Source organism: Oncorhynchus masou, chromosome 1, assembly GCF_036934945.1.
Source record: "Oncorhynchus masou masou isolate Uvic2021 chromosome 1, UVic_Omas_1.1, whole genome shotgun sequence".
Taxonomy (NCBI): domain Eukaryota; kingdom Metazoa; phylum Chordata; class Actinopteri; order Salmoniformes; family Salmonidae; genus Oncorhynchus; species Oncorhynchus masou.
In genome coordinates this window covers 9,904,536-9,923,534 of record NC_088212.1, presented here as the reverse complement: position 1 = coordinate 9,923,534, position 18,999 = coordinate 9,904,536, and the positions used below count along the sequence as shown (strand labels likewise).

Sequence of the window (18,999 nt, the reverse complement as noted above, 5' to 3'; positions counted from 1 at the left end):
AGAGAAAATGAATTTACCCCAGTCCTCAGCAGTCCAATCCCTGTACCTTTTGCAGAATATCAGTCTGTCCCTGGTGTTTTTACTGGAGAGAAGTGCTGCCCTTCTTGACACCTGGCCATCCTCCAAAAATCTTCGCCTCACTGTGTGTACAGATGCACTCATACCTGCCTGCTGCCATTCCTGAGCAAGCTCTGTACTGGTGGTGCCCCGATCCCGCAGCCGAATCAACTTTAGGAGACGGTCCTGGCGCTTGTTGGACTTTCTTGGGCACCTTGAAAGCCTTCTTCACAACAATTGAACCGCTCTTCTTGAAGTTCTTGATGATCCCATAAATGGTTGATTTAGGTGCAATCTTACTGGCAGCAATTTCCTTGCCTGTGAAGCCCTTTTTGTGCAAAGCAATGATGACGGAACGTATTTCCTTGCTGGTAACCATGGGTGATAGAGGAAGAACAATGATTCCAAGTACCACCCTACTTTTGAAGCTTCCAGTCTTTTATTCGAACTCAATTATCATGACAGAGTGATTCTCCAGCCTTGTCCTCGTCAACACTCACACCTGTGTTAACGAGAGAATCACTGACATGATGTCAGCTGGTCCTTTTGTGGCAGGGCTGAAATGCAGTGGGAATATTTGGGGGGGATTCAGTTTATTTGCATGGCAAAGAGGGACTTTGCAACTCATCTGATCACTCTTCGTAACATTCTGGAGTATATGCAAATTGCCACCATACAAAATGAGGCAGCAGACTTTGTGAAAATTAATATTTGTCATTCTCAAAAAACTTTTGGCCACAACTGTACACCTTCCACAAAGCCTAGATGGACATTGGTGGCGCCATTGAATTGGGCCCTCTTTCTAACTCTATGGCGTTACATTTGGTGGCGGCTGTGTGTTTTGATGCATTCAAGACAACCCCACAACAACAACAAAAAAATAAACCGTCAAACAACTCGGAAATCCCAAGTCGGAAACTCTGGCATCATCCTAGAGCTTCAACTTCTCTGACCTAAATAAATATCACTATGTGAGCTTGTTTTATCCCGAGTTCACAGTGGTCACGATCACACCATTTCTCTGCGTACCTTGCTGTCGTACTCGTCCTCCATGCCGTCGCGGTCATTAGGGAGGTGTACCACGCACTGAATGAGCTGTAGCACCAGGGCTGTAACCATTTGGATGTACATGGGCTCGCCGTCCCTGTCGCTGCTGTTCAGCCTGCCCAAACAACCAACAGCGTTTCAGAGAGTTATTAGTTGAAATACTCCCTTTATTTAACCAGGGGGTGTATTCATTAGTGCACTCCTCCCTTTATTTAACCAGGGGGTGTATTCATTAGTGCACTCCTCCCTTTATTTAACCAGGGGGTGTATTCGTTAATGCACACCGTAGCAAAACACTTAGCAACGAAAACATTTTTAGCATTTCTTATAAGTTCAGGTACAGTGCCTTGCGAAAGTATTCGGCCCCTTTGAACATTTCAGGCTTCAAACAAAGATATAAAACTGTATTTTTTTGTGAAGAATCAACAACAAGTGGGACACAATCATGAAGTGGAACGACATTTATTGGATATTTCAAACTTTTTTAACAAATCAAAAACTGAAAAATTGGGCGTGCAAAATTATTCAGCCCCCTTAAGTTAATACTTTGTAGCGCCACCTTTTGCTGCGATTACAGCTGTAAGTCGCTTGGGGTATGTCTATCAGTTTTGCACATCTTGAGACTGAATTTTTTCCCCATTCCTCCTTGCAAAACAGCTCGAGCTCAGTGAGGTTGGATGGAGAGCATTTGTGAACAGCAGTTTTCAGTTCTTTCCACAGATTCTCGATTGGATTCAGGTCTGGACTTTGACTTGGCCATTCTAACACCTGGATATGTTTATTTTTTAACCATTCCATTGTAGATTTTGCTTTATGTTTTGGATCATTGTCTTGTTGGAAGACAAATCTCCGTCCCAGTCTCAGGTCTTTTGCAGACTCCATCAGGTTTTCTTCCAGAATGGTCCTGTATTTGGCTCCATCCATCTTTCCATCAATTAACCATCTTCCCTGTCCCTGCTGAAGAAAAGCAGCCCAAACCATGATGCTGCCACCACCATGTTTGACAGTGGGGATGGTGTGGTCAGGGTGATAAGCTGTGTTGCTTTTACGCCAAACATAACGTTTTGCATTGTTGCCAAAAAGTTCAATTTTGGTTTCATCTGACCAGAGCACCTTCTTCCACATGTTTGGTGTGTCTCCCAGGTGGCTTGTGGCAAACTTTAAACAACACTTTTTATGGATATCTTTAAGAAATGGCTTTCTTTCCACTCTTCCATAAAGGCCAGATTTGTGCAATATACGACTGATTGTTGTCCTATGGACAGAGTCTCCCACCTCAGCTGTAGATCTCTACAGTTCATCCAGAGTGATCATGGGCCTCTTTGGCTGCATCTCTGATCAGTCTTCCCCTTGTATGAGCTGAAAGTTTAGAGGGACGGCCAGGTCTTGGTAGATTTGCAGTGGTCTGATACTCCTTCCATTTCAATATTATCGCTTGCACAGTGCTCCTTGGGATGTTTAAAGCTTGGGAAATCTTTTTCTATCCAAATCCGGCTTTAAACTTCTTCACAACAGTATCTCGGACCTGCCTGGTGTGTTCCTTGTTCTTCATGATACTCTCTGCGCTTTTAACGGACCTCTGAGACTATCACAGTGCAGGTGCATTTATACAGAGACTTGATTACACACAGGTGGATTGTATTTATCATCATTAGTCATTTAGGTCAACATTGAATCATTCAGAGATCCTCACTGAACTTCTGGAGAGAGTTTGCTGCACTGAAAATAAAGGGGCTGAATAATTTTGCACGCCCAATTTTTCAGTTTTTGATTTGTTAAGAAAGTTTGAAATATCCAATAAGTGTCCTTCCACTTCATGATTGTGTCCCACTTGTTGTTGATTCTTCACAAAAAAATACAGTTTTATATCTTTATGTTTGAAGCCTGAAATGTGGCAAAAAGGTCGCAAAGTTCAAGGGGGCCGAATACTTTCGCAAGGCACTGTATGTCCCACCCCGTTTTGTCCCGTTTGTTTCCTAGTGAATACACCCCAAGTCTTTCAAGACAAATTCCCTTTAACTGCAACGGTGAGTTTTGACATAGTGGGAAATGTATAAATGATATGATTTTGTAGCACCTTTCCTTCCTATGTTATATGGGCTTGGTTATGGTTCCATTTACCTGAAGTTGCGGAGACTGCGTTTGCTGGTGGGCAGTCTGGCCAGAGATGTGAAGATCTCTTCCAGAATCAGCTGCCTGTGCTTCTCATAGCGGGAGAACACCTAGCCACGGACACAAGGTTAAGGTCAATCTGACACAGCGTAACCCAAACTCGGTACTCTGGATTCCAAGGAGTGCACGTTTTGGTTTTTGCCCAAACACTACACAGCTGAGTCAAATGATCAAAGCTTGATGATTAGTTGATTTGAATCAGCTGTGTAGTGCTAGGGCCAAAAAACTCAAAGTGCCCCTCTTTGAGTCCTGAGGACAGAGTTTAGGAAACACTGATCTAACACTTTGTTAGAATAAATCACGCTTTTAGCCGCCTACAAAATGACATTGAGTGAAATGACCGGCTAGAATTTACAGCTCACACCCATGCGACCAATAAAACAAATGTAAAATTCTCACTCTGGAGCCTTGGAAGGAAACACTTACCGCTGTCACCAGCTTGATGGCACACAGCTGCAGCTCACTGACACTCTCCACAAAGAAAGGGGTGATGCCCATTGAGGAGATCTACCAGAGAGAGAGAAGACAGCAGAGAGAGAGCGAGAGAAGACAGCAGGGAGAGAGAGAAGACAGCAGAGAGAGAACGAGAGAAGACAGCAGGGAGAGAGAGAGAAGAGAGGAGAGAGGAGAGAGAGAGAAATATTTTTTTTAAATACCATTATTGCTGAGGTCCTGTCTTAATGTGGATTACTGATTAATGCAATGATCCAAACATCAGAGGCTGGTTTGAGGAAAGAGGGAGAGCTGGCTACCTGGAGGATGGTGGTGTCGGTGAGCAGCTGAATCTCCAGCAGCTCAGAGATGTTGCTGACCATGTCACACACCTTGTTGTACAGCATGACAATGACCCGCTGCTTGTGGGTGGAGCACTTGGCCCGCTTGGCCTTGGAGCTCAGCAGGCCACCTGTTGCAGGGGACGAGAGAGTGATGCGCTGCCGTCTTGAACAAATCGCATCTCAATAATAGACCACTCTGGAAATACGTTTTTTCATGTGTTCATCTTCTGGTGTTCGAAAATCAAATGGAAAACAATTCCATTCTATGTGACCCGCGGTCTGTTTGTAAACAAGACGGGAATAATGGCTGAGGAAATTGGTGAGGGCGTTTCAGACGAACGTGTGCGTGTGTGTGTGTGTGTGTGTGGTTATAAAGCTAGCTGACCTCCGTGAGGGTCCACCCTATAGACAGGGTCGTACTGGGGGTAGAGGGTGTTCTGCAGGTGGAACTTGGTGTACTGGAGAACCCTCTCGATCACGTCCTCCATGTATACCGCCTTGGGCATGTGGGCGGACGTCATGATGTTGAGGGCCGTCAGACAGGCGTCGGCCGACTTGGTCACGCGCTCCATAATGAGGTCTCGCCACAGCTTCTCCTCATCTTCGTCGTTGTCCTGCGTGTGTGTGTGTGTGTCAGCAAAGAAGGGAGACAGGAGCAGAGTTCAGCCGATCAAAATAAATGCTTACGGAGTACAGGCTTATCGGTAGTGGAGAACAAATGATCCCCGAAGTTGTAGTGTGGGAAGAAGACACTCACGTGGCCCATGAGTGTCGAGAGCCTGGCCCCATCCTGGATGTTTTTCTCCAGGATATTCAGTACCTTCACCAGCTTATCCGACGGTATCTGTGAATCAATCGATTTCAAGGAAGACGTCCAAGGAAGTGAGATACATTTGAAAGGTATTCGAAACAGGCCCATGACATCAAGAACAAGCGGAAAAGGCCTACCCTGCAGGTGATGCCCATGGCCTTGATCTTGGCCGACTCGCTGCCCAGCTCGTTCAACTGCTGTTTACCCAGCAGCAGCTCCTGTGGGATCTCATCGTCGTCTATTAATTAAGGATCAGAGAGAGGAGGGTTTCAAATATACTGGGCTCTACAACTCATGGACGTGGCTAGAGGACATTAAGTTTGATTAACAACAGAGAAACCGTAGAGATCTAACTTACCCATCTGCGTAAAGTCCACATCCTCCAGATTCTCTAGGATGTTGTCAACGCTGGAGGAGAATCTTTTGAATGTGGACGAGTCCATCAGTTCTAAGAGGCAGAAAGTCAATGTCATCAGTCATCATAATTCATCGTTGTATAGCAACATGATAATTTGCAATCAAAACGGTAAACCAATGAACAGCTACCCTGGTGAGTGAGCTTGGGCTCATAGGCTTTCCTCTTTTTCTGGTTCTCTTTTTTCTTCATCTGCCTGGCAACTGAAAGAGATAGAAAGAGCATCATTTAATTTCAAACAATATTACATTAATCAAAAGTCCCTTAACCATGTTAATGCTCAGACCACATCAACAGAATCATGCAGAAACAACCAATTCCTATGATTAACAAATGTTTAAAAAAATGCAAATATGTGCAAAACAATATTTGTGAACAACGGTTGCATTTCGTCATTACAATAAGACAGGAAGCAATTGGTGAAATTCACTGTGGACCTCAAGTAAAATCACAAACCCACAATGCAATGCTCTCTCTCTGGACAGGGCCACGAGTGCCCAGACTGTAGCTTGCTGATTGCTAGGTAACATTATTGTCAACGTCCAAATGTTGAACTCTTTTTCCGAGTCATGTCTTTCGATTTTTTTTTTGGAATGATGTTCACTGAAGCACACACCTACAAGTTTAAGCTTAGAAAATAGATCTAGCTAGCTACAGTAGCTAGCAAGTTATGTCCCTTGATCAACCTAATGTAAGCATGAAATGCCTATAAGCTATTAAAATGTAATGAATGTGTAATCAGTTCGGCGCTAGAAGGACAGCTAGCTATATTTCACGTTTCAATTAAGTTGCGGGCGGGCTATAGGTAGTAGATGGCTACCTACGGTTGGACTATGTGGCAAATTAGCACAAGCCAAGCACTGTACTAAACAGCTGCCTGTCTGGAGAACGAGGAACATAGATAGTAGGAGTGTGCCAAGTACTCAAAACTAGTATTATAAGGAACATTTTCCAAATACGATTATCTCAGATTTTTTTCCAGTGACAGATAATGAGAAAAAAAAACATATTTTCAGCTGCCAGCGCACATCTCTTTCCCTCAATGTGAAACGCTGTGTGCGCCAAACAGCTATTGGCTACTTCTTCCGTCTGTAATGAAACAGACGGGGTCATCGGTTGAGCCTGCTGCGACGATTGAATTAGATTAGAACAAGCCGTTCTCTCCCTCTGATCACACTCACACAGTCACCCGTCTCAGATCACAAGTCACCCCTTCTCCAAACATCGTGTATGAATCAGAATCCGTGGCTTGTTATCATTGATCAACAAGTTATTTCCTGTCGACTTTGCTGAGGCCATATGGTTGTTTTGGTCTACTTGGTGTTGTTTAGTGGGCCCGAGGCTACTTTGTCCGTAAAATGACTCCATTGCTGACGACGTCTGTCATGTTGTGATCCAAGCACAAGCTCGTTTGCCATTATTATAATTTATTCTCAGACAGGCATGTTAACCGAGCGACAGATCATTAGAAAATAAAATGACTAATGTAGATTGATTATTTGAATTGTACAAATGTTGTGGTATAAATGTCAGGAGAGAAAAGTTAGGCTCCTCTCGAAAGTAAAAAATATATATATGGGGCAAGAGAATTAGCCTAACTATCTAAATGTGTCTAGAATAAATGCAGGCTGTAATAGCCAGCATTAGGCTATTTATTAGCCTTTAGTCTTTATTAAATCACTGATAATGGAATAGGACTAAGTCAATAAATCGTACGCATTGTCATCTTTCAGGGTGGTTTAACTTTGAACAATGTGTGAATGAGTGAAGGAACATAACGACGCACTCAGTGATAGAGCAGTAATGAAGGAACATAACGATGCGCTCAGTGATAGAGCAGTAATGAAGGAACATAACGATGCGCCCATTGATATAGCAGCAATGAAGGAACATAACGATGCACTCAGTGATAGAGCAGTAATGAAGGAACATAACGATGCACCCATTGATATAGCAGTAATGAAGGAACATAACGATGCACTCAGTGATAGAGCAGTAATGAAGGAACATAACGACGCGCTCAGTGATAGAGCAGTAATGAAGGAACATAACGATGCGCTCAGTGATAGAGAAGTAATGAAGGAACATAACGATGCGCTCAGTGATAGAGCAGTAATGAAGGAACATAACGATGCGCTCAGTGATAGAGCAGTAATGAAGGAACATAACGATGCACTCAGTGATAGAGCAGTAATGAAGGAACATAACGATGCGCTCAGTGATAGAGCAGTAATGAAGGAACATAACGATGCACTCAGTGATAGAGCAGTAATGAAGGAACATAACGATGCACTCTGAGTGATAGAGCAGTAATATGCACTTGAGTTACTGGCTTTAACGACATTTAAGGCGCACTTCCGGGTTTTTCCGATCACAAGTAAATCCGATTCCGAATATCAAGTGAGATAAAACAGATACAATTTCGACAATACGAGAATGCCGAGATCGACATTACCCCTAACAGACAGCCAGTGGTGTAGAGTACGTAAGTAAATATACTTTAGAAGTACTACTTAAGCCTCCCGAGTGGCGCAGTGGTCTCAGGCACTGCATCTCCACACGGGAGGTGCAGCGACGGGACAGGACTAACTACCAATTGGATACCATGAAATTGGGGAGAAAAAGGATTTAAAAAATAAATAAATAAATAAATAAACATTCTAAAAAAAAGAAAGTTTAGTAGTTTAGGATATTTATACTTGGCTATTTATATTTTTGAGACCACTACATTTCAAAAGAAAATCATGTACTTTTTACTCCATACATTTTCCCTGACACTCAAAAGTACTTCTTACATTTCGAATGCTTAACAGAACAGGCAAATGGCCCAATACATACACAGAGAAAGTCCCATCCCTACTGCCTCTGACTCACTAAAACACAAGTGCTTCGTTTGTAGATGGTGTCTGAGTTTTGGAGTGTGCCACTGGCTATCTGTAAATACATCATTTTAAAAATATAGATATATATTTAAAGCTAATCGTGTTGTTTGGTTTGCTTAATATAAGGAATGTGAAATGATTTATACTTTTACTTTTGATACTTAAGTATATTTAAAACCAAATACTTTTAGACAGTTACTTCAGTATTTTACTGGTTAACTTTCACTGAAGTTATTTTCTTCTCACCTATCTTTCCTTTTACTCAAGTATGACAATTGGGTACTTTTCCACCCCTGCAGATAGCTACTTCTAACAAAGATATTATGCCATCTACTGGCTGTGTGTAATGCAGTCCAACTTGCTAAAAGTGCTTGGCTGGTGATTGCATCGTCGCTAGCTAGTTTGCCATCCGAAGCAGGTAGCTGGGGATTGTATTAGCTACAGTGAATGCAGCTAGCTGGATAGATAGGAATAGGTGAAGCTTTGTCTCTCTGCCCCAGCTCACTCCTTTCGCAGCGTGTCATCATAAGCAACTTCGCAGTGCATGATGGGAGAACACAGCTCCTACTGTATTCCACAAGCGTATGGGACAGTGTATTTAAGAAATACAAATAGCTAAACTGGCAGTCATAAGTCGGTCAATGCATGTTAGAGGGAGGGAAACTCACTGTCACTCATGCTGGGTGGGGGCGACTCCTCATCAGAAGAGTCCCGGTAGCAGCTGTTTGAGCCTCTCCATCCCTCTTGGAAGCCCTTACTTCGCCTATGGTCTCCAGAGCCCCTCCTCTCCCGCTCATACTCCCAGGCCTTGTCCCCCCGGTTCTTCCTCTGGCGCTTCCTGGCAGCTGTGGAAAGACACACACACACACAGTCACTACCTGGGGCGGCAGGGTAGCCTAGTGGTTAGAGCGTGTGACTAGTAACCGGAAGGTTGCAAGTTCAAACCCCCGAGCTGACAAGGTACAAATCTGTCGTTCTGCCCCTGAACAGGCAGTTAACCCACTGTCATTGAAAATAAGAATGTGTTCTTAACTGACTTGCCTAATTAAATAAAGGTAAAATAAAAAAAACTACGGGACTATTCTATACATGGTGTTGTTGACTGAGAACCCTGACAGACTGGACTGCATATTGTCTATAGTTTACTCACATTCCCCGTTGGAATCGTCGTCTGAGTCGACCTCTGTGTACTTGGGCTTCTCTTTGACCGTACTCCGCTTACGCTTGTTGATCTTCACCCTCTCGCACAGTGGCATGGTGGACTCCATCTCCGCCAACAGTTCAGGAGGAAGCTCTTCCAGCACAGACTGGTCTAGTCCACCTACAGGAAGACGGCAGGGTAGCCTAGTGGTTAGAGCGTTGGACTCTAGTAATCGAAAGGTTGCAAGTTCGAATCCCTGAGCTGACAAGGTACAAATCTGTCGTTCCTCCCCTGAACAGGCAGTTAACCCACTGTTCCCAGGCCGCCATTGAAAATAAGAATTTGTTCTTAACTGACTTGCCTGGTATGGAAAAGTAAGGTAAAATAAAAAAAAATAAAGAGGCTGGCAGAGGACAAGCTATAGCCCGTCGACATGTGAGTAATTCATTGAATAACCTCAAAACAAAGTCTGAATTCCTTTATACAGTAGATGGGACGACTACAGATTATTATTCACCCAATACTCACATACGGTGATTACATTGAGAGAATGAGCACACAACTGCAGCCATCTTTACCTTGGCCTGACTTTCCTGAGAGGAACCTGTTCTTGCCAGACTTGGAGCCGTGACGGTCCTTAACCCTGATGATCCTCTGCACCTCATCAAAAGAGAGCTTCTGCAGCACCACGACAGGCTTGGGTCTCTTACTTATGTGGTCCACTAGCCCCCGAACCCCCAGCCGTTCCAGCTTGACCCGGGGCTGACCCCAGCCTTCTGCCACGTCCACAGCTCCGCCGTCCCGCTTCATCTTGGGGATCACAAAGTTCTTCAGACCCCCAGACCCTTGCCCCCCCAGCAGGTAAGCAGGGAACTCTCCTGACTTTCTCTCAGGCTGTAGTTGTTTGAGTCCATCTGGGCGGTTTCTGGCCGTCTCTCCTCCGCTGGGGGACCTGAAGCCTGGTCTGTCGCTCCGAGGCCGCCCACTGGGGTCAAAGCCACCTCCACGGCCCTCCTGTTTGACCCTGGGGCTTTCCGGACGGTAGCGCTCCTCTGGCGAGCGCCTGTCTTCATTCCTGTGCCGCCTCTCCCGGTCTCTGTCCCGCCCGTGCTCTCTGCTCGTTGACTTAGGTGTGTCAGGGCGCCGGTCTTGCTTTCCGTCATGCCGGTGCCTGGATGGCTCACGGTGGTTGTCGTGTTTGTCCATGCTGTTCTTGATGACCTCGGGTCGATTGTCGGCTTTGAGCCGGAGCACCCCGGCCGTGTCGGATCCTTCGGCTGCAGGGCCCTCGGCAGGCTCCTCGGGCCAGCGTTGTGCCTCCAGGGCCGGGATGGGCGCAGCCATGCAAGGGTCAAGCTGGCCGTCGGCCCGGCCCGCCTGTTGCAGGTCGATGCTGACCATGAGGGCTGGTCTGCTAGCTCCGTTTCCTGCCGCTGTAGCCTCCTGGGGGATCAGTTTGCCTGCATTGCCCCCTCCTCCGCTGCCTGGCGCACCAGTGGTGCCTGCGGTGCCCCCTGCTCCAGGCTCCAGTGGAAACGAGTCTTGTTTTCGCTTCTTCAGGGGCTTGTCTGGAAAGGAACAATCACAGGCACACCATTAAACTATTAAACTACAAAAGTCCCAGAAGTACAACAGTCAGAAATAAATGGAGAAATGAACATGAAATCAGATGAATAGCACTGAAGCAAATCTACGAGACGAAGTCAACGAGAAAAAATCATTTTCTTTAAAAAGATGTTGGAATGCATTTGAAAACACTCAAACGGACAAATACACTCCCATGTATTTTAAGGTCTGAAAGTTATAAGATGTACAATTACTCTATAGAAGTAAAGAAAATGCAGATGTTCATTACTTTAGAGACTGAGCACCAGCCAAACAGGGCCTAAATACAGGGGGGGGTTACTGGTAGTATACACACCTTTATCCTGCACCTCTTTGGAGCAGCGCTCCCTCTCACTGGCTGACTCACGCTCTATCCTCTCAATCTCCGCCAGAGCGTCCAGCTCCGCCTCATCAAAAGGCGACGAGAGAGGGCCCTCCTGCCCTTTAATAACCCCCACGTTCTGCAGCACAGGGACCTGCTGGCACCCAAGCTCGCCCTCAAGGTCAGAGTTCTGATCCATCATGACTGGCAGCAGCTCACCAGAGGGGTCCTCGATCTCCTCCGACTTCACCCGTGACAGCGACAGCGTCAGCTTGGTGGTGTCCTTGGACGGCGAGGTGACGATGTCGTACGCATCCTTGTCCTCTTTGCCCACCAGCTTCTTCTTCTGCTGTTTCTTCCTCTGGTCGGGAGACTCCAGTAGCAGGTCCGGGGGGCCTTCCCGGGGAGACATATACGGAGGAGACTGAAGGAGGAGTGGCGGCCTTGAGCCAGCTGAAAAGACAGTCAAAAGTGATGCTCACATTTATGTAATTAAGGTTGAAATGAAGGTCGCCACAATTGTAAGAAACAGAAAAGGCATCAGTCATTGCAACCGAGCATCTGGAGGTGTGGTAAAATAGCATGAAAAGGGAGTTGGGCTGCCAAGGAAGGAGCTGGAGTCTGTCCCTGTGTACCTTTGGGTGTTCCTTCGTTTCCCACGGGTGAGCACCCAGGCTGAGGCGACCTCAGAGGGAACGAGGCGTTTCTCATGGAGGGGTCACTCTCCTGCAGATGGAGACGGCAGAGTGAGTGACAAGGCATGGCTTAGTGAGAAACTCTGTATGAACGGTTTTTGTTTTGTGGGCTATAAAAGTTCCTTCTAACATTTAGTCAGAAATACAGGGTAACATAATGACCCCATTACTATTGATTTAGGATCTAAGTCATGGTTTGGAAGTGCGGGCGGTACCTCGTTCCCCAGTCTGTGAACTATACTCATGTAGTCCTCCTGTCTGTCTGGGTGGTGGTGGGCAGCGTTGGTCATCGGTCCCTTGCTCTCATGGATGTTCCTCATGCCTCCAGGGACCATGGGGCTGGCTACAGACAGTACACAAGTGACAGTTCATATCACTCAATCGTGTCGCTATGATGGAATTAAGTTCAAATTTACACTTTTTGAGTCTTCTTTGCTCGTGTATCAATTATCGGTGCATTTATTGTGGCTTACAGTCACATTTACTAACAGTACACAATCAAATGTCTGAACAATGGTGTATTATCACCCCACCAACACACACGAGGCTTACCTTGCTGTATCTGTTGGTGCTGATTGTAGCTGGGGGGGTGAGGGTACTGCATGAACCCAGCTGGGCTCTGGGGGGTGTATGGGCTGGGCACAGGGCTGTTCTGCTGGGGGATGAACCGACTCCCTGAGCTCGACTGTGGGGAGACAAATCCCCGGCTGCCATGGGAGACAGAAGATCAGGAGACCAGGATCAGATGGTGTGCCAGTGTTTTTTCACTAGCTATGTGAAATTCACTACCTATGTGAAGACAACCTAAAACATGTCAAACATCAGATTCTATTGAATGTAATTTGCTAGGATATATCAGAGGTCTGTGACATGGTGGGGGAAACCCATAGAATAATAGGGTCCAAGATTACAATCGCCAATGTATAGAGACATCACTCACCTGGATGGATTAGGAGACATTGAAGCCTGCTGAAAGTTTGCTGACTGGGCTGGGCTGCCATGCATGGAATTCTGTATTGGTTTGTACTGTTGCACCATCGGCTGCTGCATGACATCTGCAAACAAAAAGGACAACAAATAAACCCAAATAAATTGTTAAGATACTAGTTAATTTGAGACAATATGATTGAATTCTAAGTACCCAAGTAACTTGAACCAATAGTTCAATGGTCCAGTTTTGGGTATAAAACACAAATTGGTGGTGAAGATAGGGTCTTGATTAGATATACTAAAAGGAACATTTCTACACTCAGTTCCTCTTACAAATTGGTAAATGCAGCATCGACAACCAGCAGCTACTAAAGGGTGAGTTTGTATAGTAAATCAAAACAAGGTGCACTAAGCAGAAATCACTGCCTTTTCCTTGATCCTAAAATTCAAAATAGTTCACCTAATTTCAGTCAATGTGACCAAACTATCAAGTATAGTGCAGAGAATCACTGTATCATCTAAAACCACTAAAATATATTTTGCATAAACAAAAATGTTGTATTTTCAGCTATTTGAAACTGGTGTACAAAACAAAGTAAGAGGTAAAACTGAAAAAAAAAAAAGCACAAAGAACAGAAAGAGCGCACATAGAACAGAATTACTACTTCTTAGACTTGCTTTCAACAAGAATGACAGATCTATAATTCACATTTCTGTGAATTTGGTCAGATCGCCCAAAGAATGTGACATATTGCAGCTTTAATCCATTAGCCAATCGACAGCGTCCATAAAGACTTAGAAAAAGGAAATTGATTTGTTTAAGAAAATAAAGATCTTAAAATGACAGTTTCCCCGTAACAGTAAAAAGCACCAAATTAGCCTTTCACTTTAAGGTTGAAGCCAAGGATTTGTCTTCTTTCATTGCTCACTCCAGGTCGCAGTTGGAAATGAGAACTTGTTCTCAACTGGCCTACCTGGTTAAATAAAGGTGAAATTAAAAAAATAAAATCCATATCTGTCTTCAGTTTGTTTAGAGTAACAATTGTTTACAAAACAAAGTGGCCTTCAAAGTGTGTGTACTTTTCTCCCTGAAGATGCCGGGGTTCCTGGACAGCACCGTCTGGAGCAGCGCCGGCACGTCGCCCTCTGGCTCATCACTGCCCAGGTTGTCCTTCAGCTCTCTGTGGGGGAAAGGCAGCAGGTCATGTCAAACATGTGCTCACAGAAAGACAGACACGGTCATTGACGCAAAATATCTGCATTGTTGAACAATTAATGACTCGGGGTTGAATACTCACATGTGCTCTGTGGAAACCTGGTTAAGACCGTGGGCCAGCTGGGAGACCAGGTTCTCATCCCGGCAGGCCAGCAGGCAGTTGACCTCCTCTGCGATCCTCCCATTGTAGAGCAGGCTTTTGGTGGTGGTGGCTGGGAGAGGAGAGGGCAGGGGGAGCTGATTCAACACTGCAACAGAGAAAGAAGAGGGACGCCGGTACAACAGACACACATATGTGTTTTATTGCGACAGTTCATCACATGATGTTACAGCTGGAAATGACTAATCTCGTGGTTCATTCTGTGTGGAAGTGAAATAGAGCAGGAGGACTTACAGTCTGTAAGGCTAGCAATCCCAGCGAGAGTGGTGATGGGAACATGAGGCATATCCCCATTCATGCTGAAGGTGGGGGGGCGGGGCAGTGTGGCGATACACAGGTTGCTCAGCGTCACAGCCACCAGACCAGTACTCACATCTCCTTTGTTCTGGAAGAGAAAAAGACGAGGTATTTCACTGTAGGCTGCTTCAAAACACAGGAGGGGCTGAAAAACATAATGCTAAACTCATAACGAGAAATAGACCATACGTGTGACTCCTAAACCGTATCATTGCAGTCCATTTGAAATACCTTTCTGTAGGGCACTGTTCTGTATGGATTGAAACCAAGGACATTTCAGGAAGAAGTCCACAAGTCTGAAGAGAAAAAAAATGGCATAACATTAAATTGAAAAATGTATTGAAAATTCAGCAAAAAAAAATTATAGTGATTTAAATGTAAGTGTCAACTAGCTCCAAAACTCCTTGGCATTATGTTGCAGTTCACGTTTAAACCAATAGTGGAAAAACATAAGTGTGGTGTTGGTGGGACATTTGGCTATGTTCTCTAATAAACTGCAGTCAGAGGCTACACTCTAATCACAACACATTGGCTTCTCATTATCAACAGAACGGCTCAATGAATGGCCCAATGTTAGCCCAGGTGTTGAGTCATACTGCCACCCACTCATCAAAGCATTCACAGCCCAGAGCTGAAAAAAAAAACAGACCAAAATAATGGCCCAAAACAAATGCAACACAACGTAAGTCACTGATTTGTCTCTTACAAACAGACCATGCTAAATCTATTAAGCTTTTTCATACTTAGAAAAGTAGATCTATAACTGAAGTAAAAGCATTGTACACTGCTGCTACTGGCCATTCATTAATTTATGCATAGTCACTTTATCCATAGCTACATGTACAAATGACCTCGACTACACTGTATCTACGCACACTGACTCAAAGGTACCCCTTGTATTAGCCTCGATGTTATGTCATTTTATTGTTACTTTATTTTGGAGAAAAAAATTACTGTAGTTTATTAAGTAAATATTTTCTTAACTATATTTATTAAACTGCATTGTTGGTTAAGAGCTTGTAAGTAAGCATTTCACGATAAGGCTGTATCCGGCACATGTGACAAATAACATTTGATCTACTTGAGTCCAGGATTGTGCTGAACTACCACACTAACAATAAATGTCATGATTCATCAACTATAACAGTAGGAATCTCTCCGGGCTCCTCGGTTTAATTCAAAATATGATTTATTTGGTCCAACACTTTCTACAGGAATTTTGGACATAGAAAGACTGTCTTCAAACTCTAAACTTTAAGTATTTATTATAAGTAAATAATGTTGTGTGGCCTCAGAAGATACTGACCGATGATTTGACAGAAACAAATATAATTTGTTAGTGTAATATTGAAATCACACACAAAAAAATAAACAATTTGACCCTAGCTTCCCTATACACACATACAGTGACAGTCGTCAGTTGCCTGCCATACTACTGACAGCTGGGAGACTGACAGGCCAGAGCACAAAGGAACAGATGCAGTGATGACTTGGGGGGAGTGTGGGGGGGGGTCATCATCAATAATATTACGCGATCAACGCAATAGTGCTTGAAAACTTAAGGGGGTTGTTTTTGTTTGTTATGCATTTAAACCACAACTAAATGTTTTTCCTCAATTTGTCATGTTTATGAACGATAGATAACTAGCTAACAGTACCGCGTTAGCTGATGTTCACCAAACTAATTTAATAGTAGCTAGCTAATTGCCCCACATTTCAGTGGTGAACTTTATAAAAGAGTAACGTTACGTATTGAAAACATATGGAGGTGGCTAAATAAAATCCTCAGTATTTAACATATTTTACGTTAGCTTGCTAAATTAACGTTATGTTCTCACGCGAACCAACCCACACAATATTATCCAACTCAATGTTGTTGATATATCGTTAGCCAACTGTCTAGCTCGTTACTGTAATCAATTAAATAATCGGGTTAGATTACGATAGCCTAGCTAACTAGTTAGCTATTTATCTTTACTTGTGGCAGGTCGGATTAACGTTCGTCAGCTAGCTAGTTAGCAAACAATAGTCGTTGCTATTTTGATTAGCAGTTAGTTACTAGCTACGTTGATCAACTACGCTAACTTTAGCTAACGTATCTAGTTAAACATAACATCAGTAAAGTCCTTGCTAGCTAACTAGCTAGTTAGCTAACAAGCGCTGGCCTAATATCTCGACATAGTTCACTATTTTTACCAGACAAGCGATTTGATAATTCGGGTATATAACGTTAGCAGGCTAGTTAACTACCTAATACTAGGGCTCGGGGCCTACCTACTAAGCGAGCAAAACGTACAGTAGTAACGTTAGCAAGTGGTAACGATGATAAACATGACGAGGAGAGAAACTAGCTAACGTTAACTGGCTACATCGGTTAGCTAATAAACAACGCGACTTTAGTTTTGAGAATTGGTATATGAACATCAAACATTTATTGATAGTTTACATCACCATTTACCTTGTGATTTTTTTTTTGTTGTTGCTACGCTAGGTTGTCCTGGTCTTGTGTGTCTCTCTAGCTCCCCCTTTCTTCTCTCTTGCTGCTCCTCCAACAGACCTCCGTTCTTGATTTGCCAGCTAACGTTAGCCGTCCAGCTAAACTAGCAGTCAACAATAATCTGGGTTGGGCAGATTCTTTCTTCTTCCGTCATTACGGCGGGGTTGAATGTTTGAACGGAAGTATATTGGGGACACATTCGTTCGGTTTGAGTTTCTGTCGGTCTAAACCGACATGGATAAATCTGTGGCCAATTTCGCTTGTATATGTGTGTGCGGGGGGGAGGGATAAAAATGTTAAAAAATATGACGATTGTTGCGGTGAGACTTCTCTCTTAGAACAAAATGCCGACCGGAAGTGCCGCCGTCGGAGTGACCTCCATCGGCGCCAAAACGAGATGCCAAGTTTGAAGGAATCACCAGTGTGTGGCGCAAGACAAACAAACCAGAAACAAACCCACAATCTATTTTAAATAATTGAACGTAAGTGTTTATAGATGACTATAGCACTGTTTGACAGCATGCCCCTGGCAGTCATCTACTAAACACCCTGGAATGTGTCATTTCAGATCATAGGTCGCAAGATAAATGAGACAAGAAAAGATAACGTTATGGGCAGGGATTTAAAACTCTGGGAATCCTCGAATGTAAAATCTTTGAATTTTTTTTATGTTAAAATGATTTCACTCAATTTTATTATTTGAATGATTTCCCAGGGGGTTTTCACACCCATATGTTTCCATTTCCACCCCCTGGTTATGGGTGATAGTGGAATGAAGGACCTTGTGTTCTTGTTGGGAATCAGTTGTATTGTTTTGTTGAATCTAGTGTGTTAACTTTAGGCTGTGACAAAAGCCTGCATCCCAATTTCTCAGGGCAGGCTTGAAGAACACTAGCTAGGCCTACATGAAGAATGTTTGCATAATTGTTTATATTTGTAATGTCATCGCATGAGGCCTGACAGTGCAGTGTGCACAAACATTATTCCATCTGTGATAAAGTGGAAGTTCTTCAACGGCTGAGGCGCAAACTCATAACCCCCAGCATAAAGAGGCATCATCAATAGGTCTACCACTGACCCAGAAAAAAACAAGGCATTTCTGGATCCGGGGCAACAGCAGGCCTACTTCTAGGTCTCAGGATGCACTTATCTGTTACTAGGCCTACACATCCATCATTGGCCGACCCTCCATATGCTCTTTCTATTTTCAAAAGATTCAAATTTAAAGGCATAATCCCTGGAAATGTAAGCAGAGTCGAACTGTGTTACAAAGTGTTGGGTAACACGTTGACCTTATATAGTGTACCAATAGTTTCCCCTTTGTTTACGGCCATACCAGGCTGAATATGCCCGATATTGGAGGCTAAGCAGCAGGGTCGAGCCTGGTTAGTAGGGCCTGCTTTGATTGGAGACCGCCTGTGAATACCAGGTGCTGTTAGCTTTTTGGCCAGTAGAGTGCATTCTTGTATTAACTAATGGAATTTCAGCAGAGGGCAGCTTTTATTTATTAATAGAAATAATATAATGTATTTTTATATAACTAAATGTAGCCAGTATGTGCTTAATTCCCCATCCTAATATGATCAAAATAAATGATGTAATGTGGCCGCTGTCCACTAAAGGTGGTGCTGATTGTTGTGCTGTCACTGATTGCTTTGGTCAACTTGGTTATGTTAGTCTATCTCCCTTAACATTTTTGTCAGGATTCTATGTCATTTTTTTTTAACTATGAATCTGTCAATCTCTATGGAAAGGTTTTTGTATTTCTGTGTATTTGACAGTCTCTCAATTGAATTAATTGAGCAATCAAATATTGAATTAGAATGTCATAAGAGGAAGTGCTGGCGCAGGGAGGGAATAGCAGCATCTTGGAGCCTTCCTTCCCTGTGTTGATGTGTAGTGAGTTGCTGGCTCACATAGCGCCTGCATTGGTTTCACCCAGCTCACACGGGGAGGAAGTAGAAGGAGGAGGCGCG

General features: G+C 43.9%; 1 protein-coding gene across 1 annotated transcript in view; it reads right to left on the bottom strand.

Annotated features, from left to right (window-relative positions):
• Window positions 1–17,330, bottom strand: part of nipbla (NIPBL cohesin loading factor a) — a 43,833-nt gene extending 26,503 nt beyond the window's left edge. The window contains exons 1-22 of the mRNA XM_064936908.1: window positions 16,985–17,330; window positions 14,758–14,822; window positions 14,464–14,614; window positions 14,152–14,317; window positions 13,934–14,034; window positions 12,864–12,978; window positions 12,476–12,630; window positions 12,139–12,266; window positions 11,864–11,954; window positions 11,223–11,681; window positions 9,880–10,869; window positions 9,311–9,481; window positions 8,829–9,005; window positions 5,410–5,481; window positions 5,222–5,311; window positions 5,001–5,101; window positions 4,810–4,896; window positions 4,438–4,666; window positions 4,029–4,180; window positions 3,703–3,783; window positions 3,226–3,326; window positions 1,087–1,219 (exon numbers count right to left, since the gene is read on the bottom strand). Coding sequence (XP_064792980.1) covers window positions 1,087–1,219; window positions 3,226–3,326; window positions 3,703–3,783; window positions 4,029–4,180; window positions 4,438–4,666; window positions 4,810–4,896; window positions 5,001–5,101; window positions 5,222–5,311; window positions 5,410–5,481; window positions 8,829–9,005; window positions 9,311–9,481; window positions 9,880–10,869; window positions 11,223–11,681; window positions 11,864–11,954; window positions 12,139–12,266; window positions 12,476–12,630; window positions 12,864–12,978; window positions 13,934–14,034; window positions 14,152–14,317; window positions 14,464–14,527 — 3,663 coding nt within the window. The 5' untranslated portion in view covers window positions 14,528–14,614; window positions 14,758–14,822; window positions 16,985–17,330. The remainder of the gene's footprint in view (window positions 1–1,086; window positions 1,220–3,225; window positions 3,327–3,702; window positions 3,784–4,028; window positions 4,181–4,437; window positions 4,667–4,809; window positions 4,897–5,000; window positions 5,102–5,221; window positions 5,312–5,409; window positions 5,482–8,828; window positions 9,006–9,310; window positions 9,482–9,879; window positions 10,870–11,222; window positions 11,682–11,863; window positions 11,955–12,138; window positions 12,267–12,475; window positions 12,631–12,863; window positions 12,979–13,933; window positions 14,035–14,151; window positions 14,318–14,463; window positions 14,615–14,757; window positions 14,823–16,984) is intronic.
• Window positions 17,331–18,999: the final 1,669 nt, after the last annotated feature.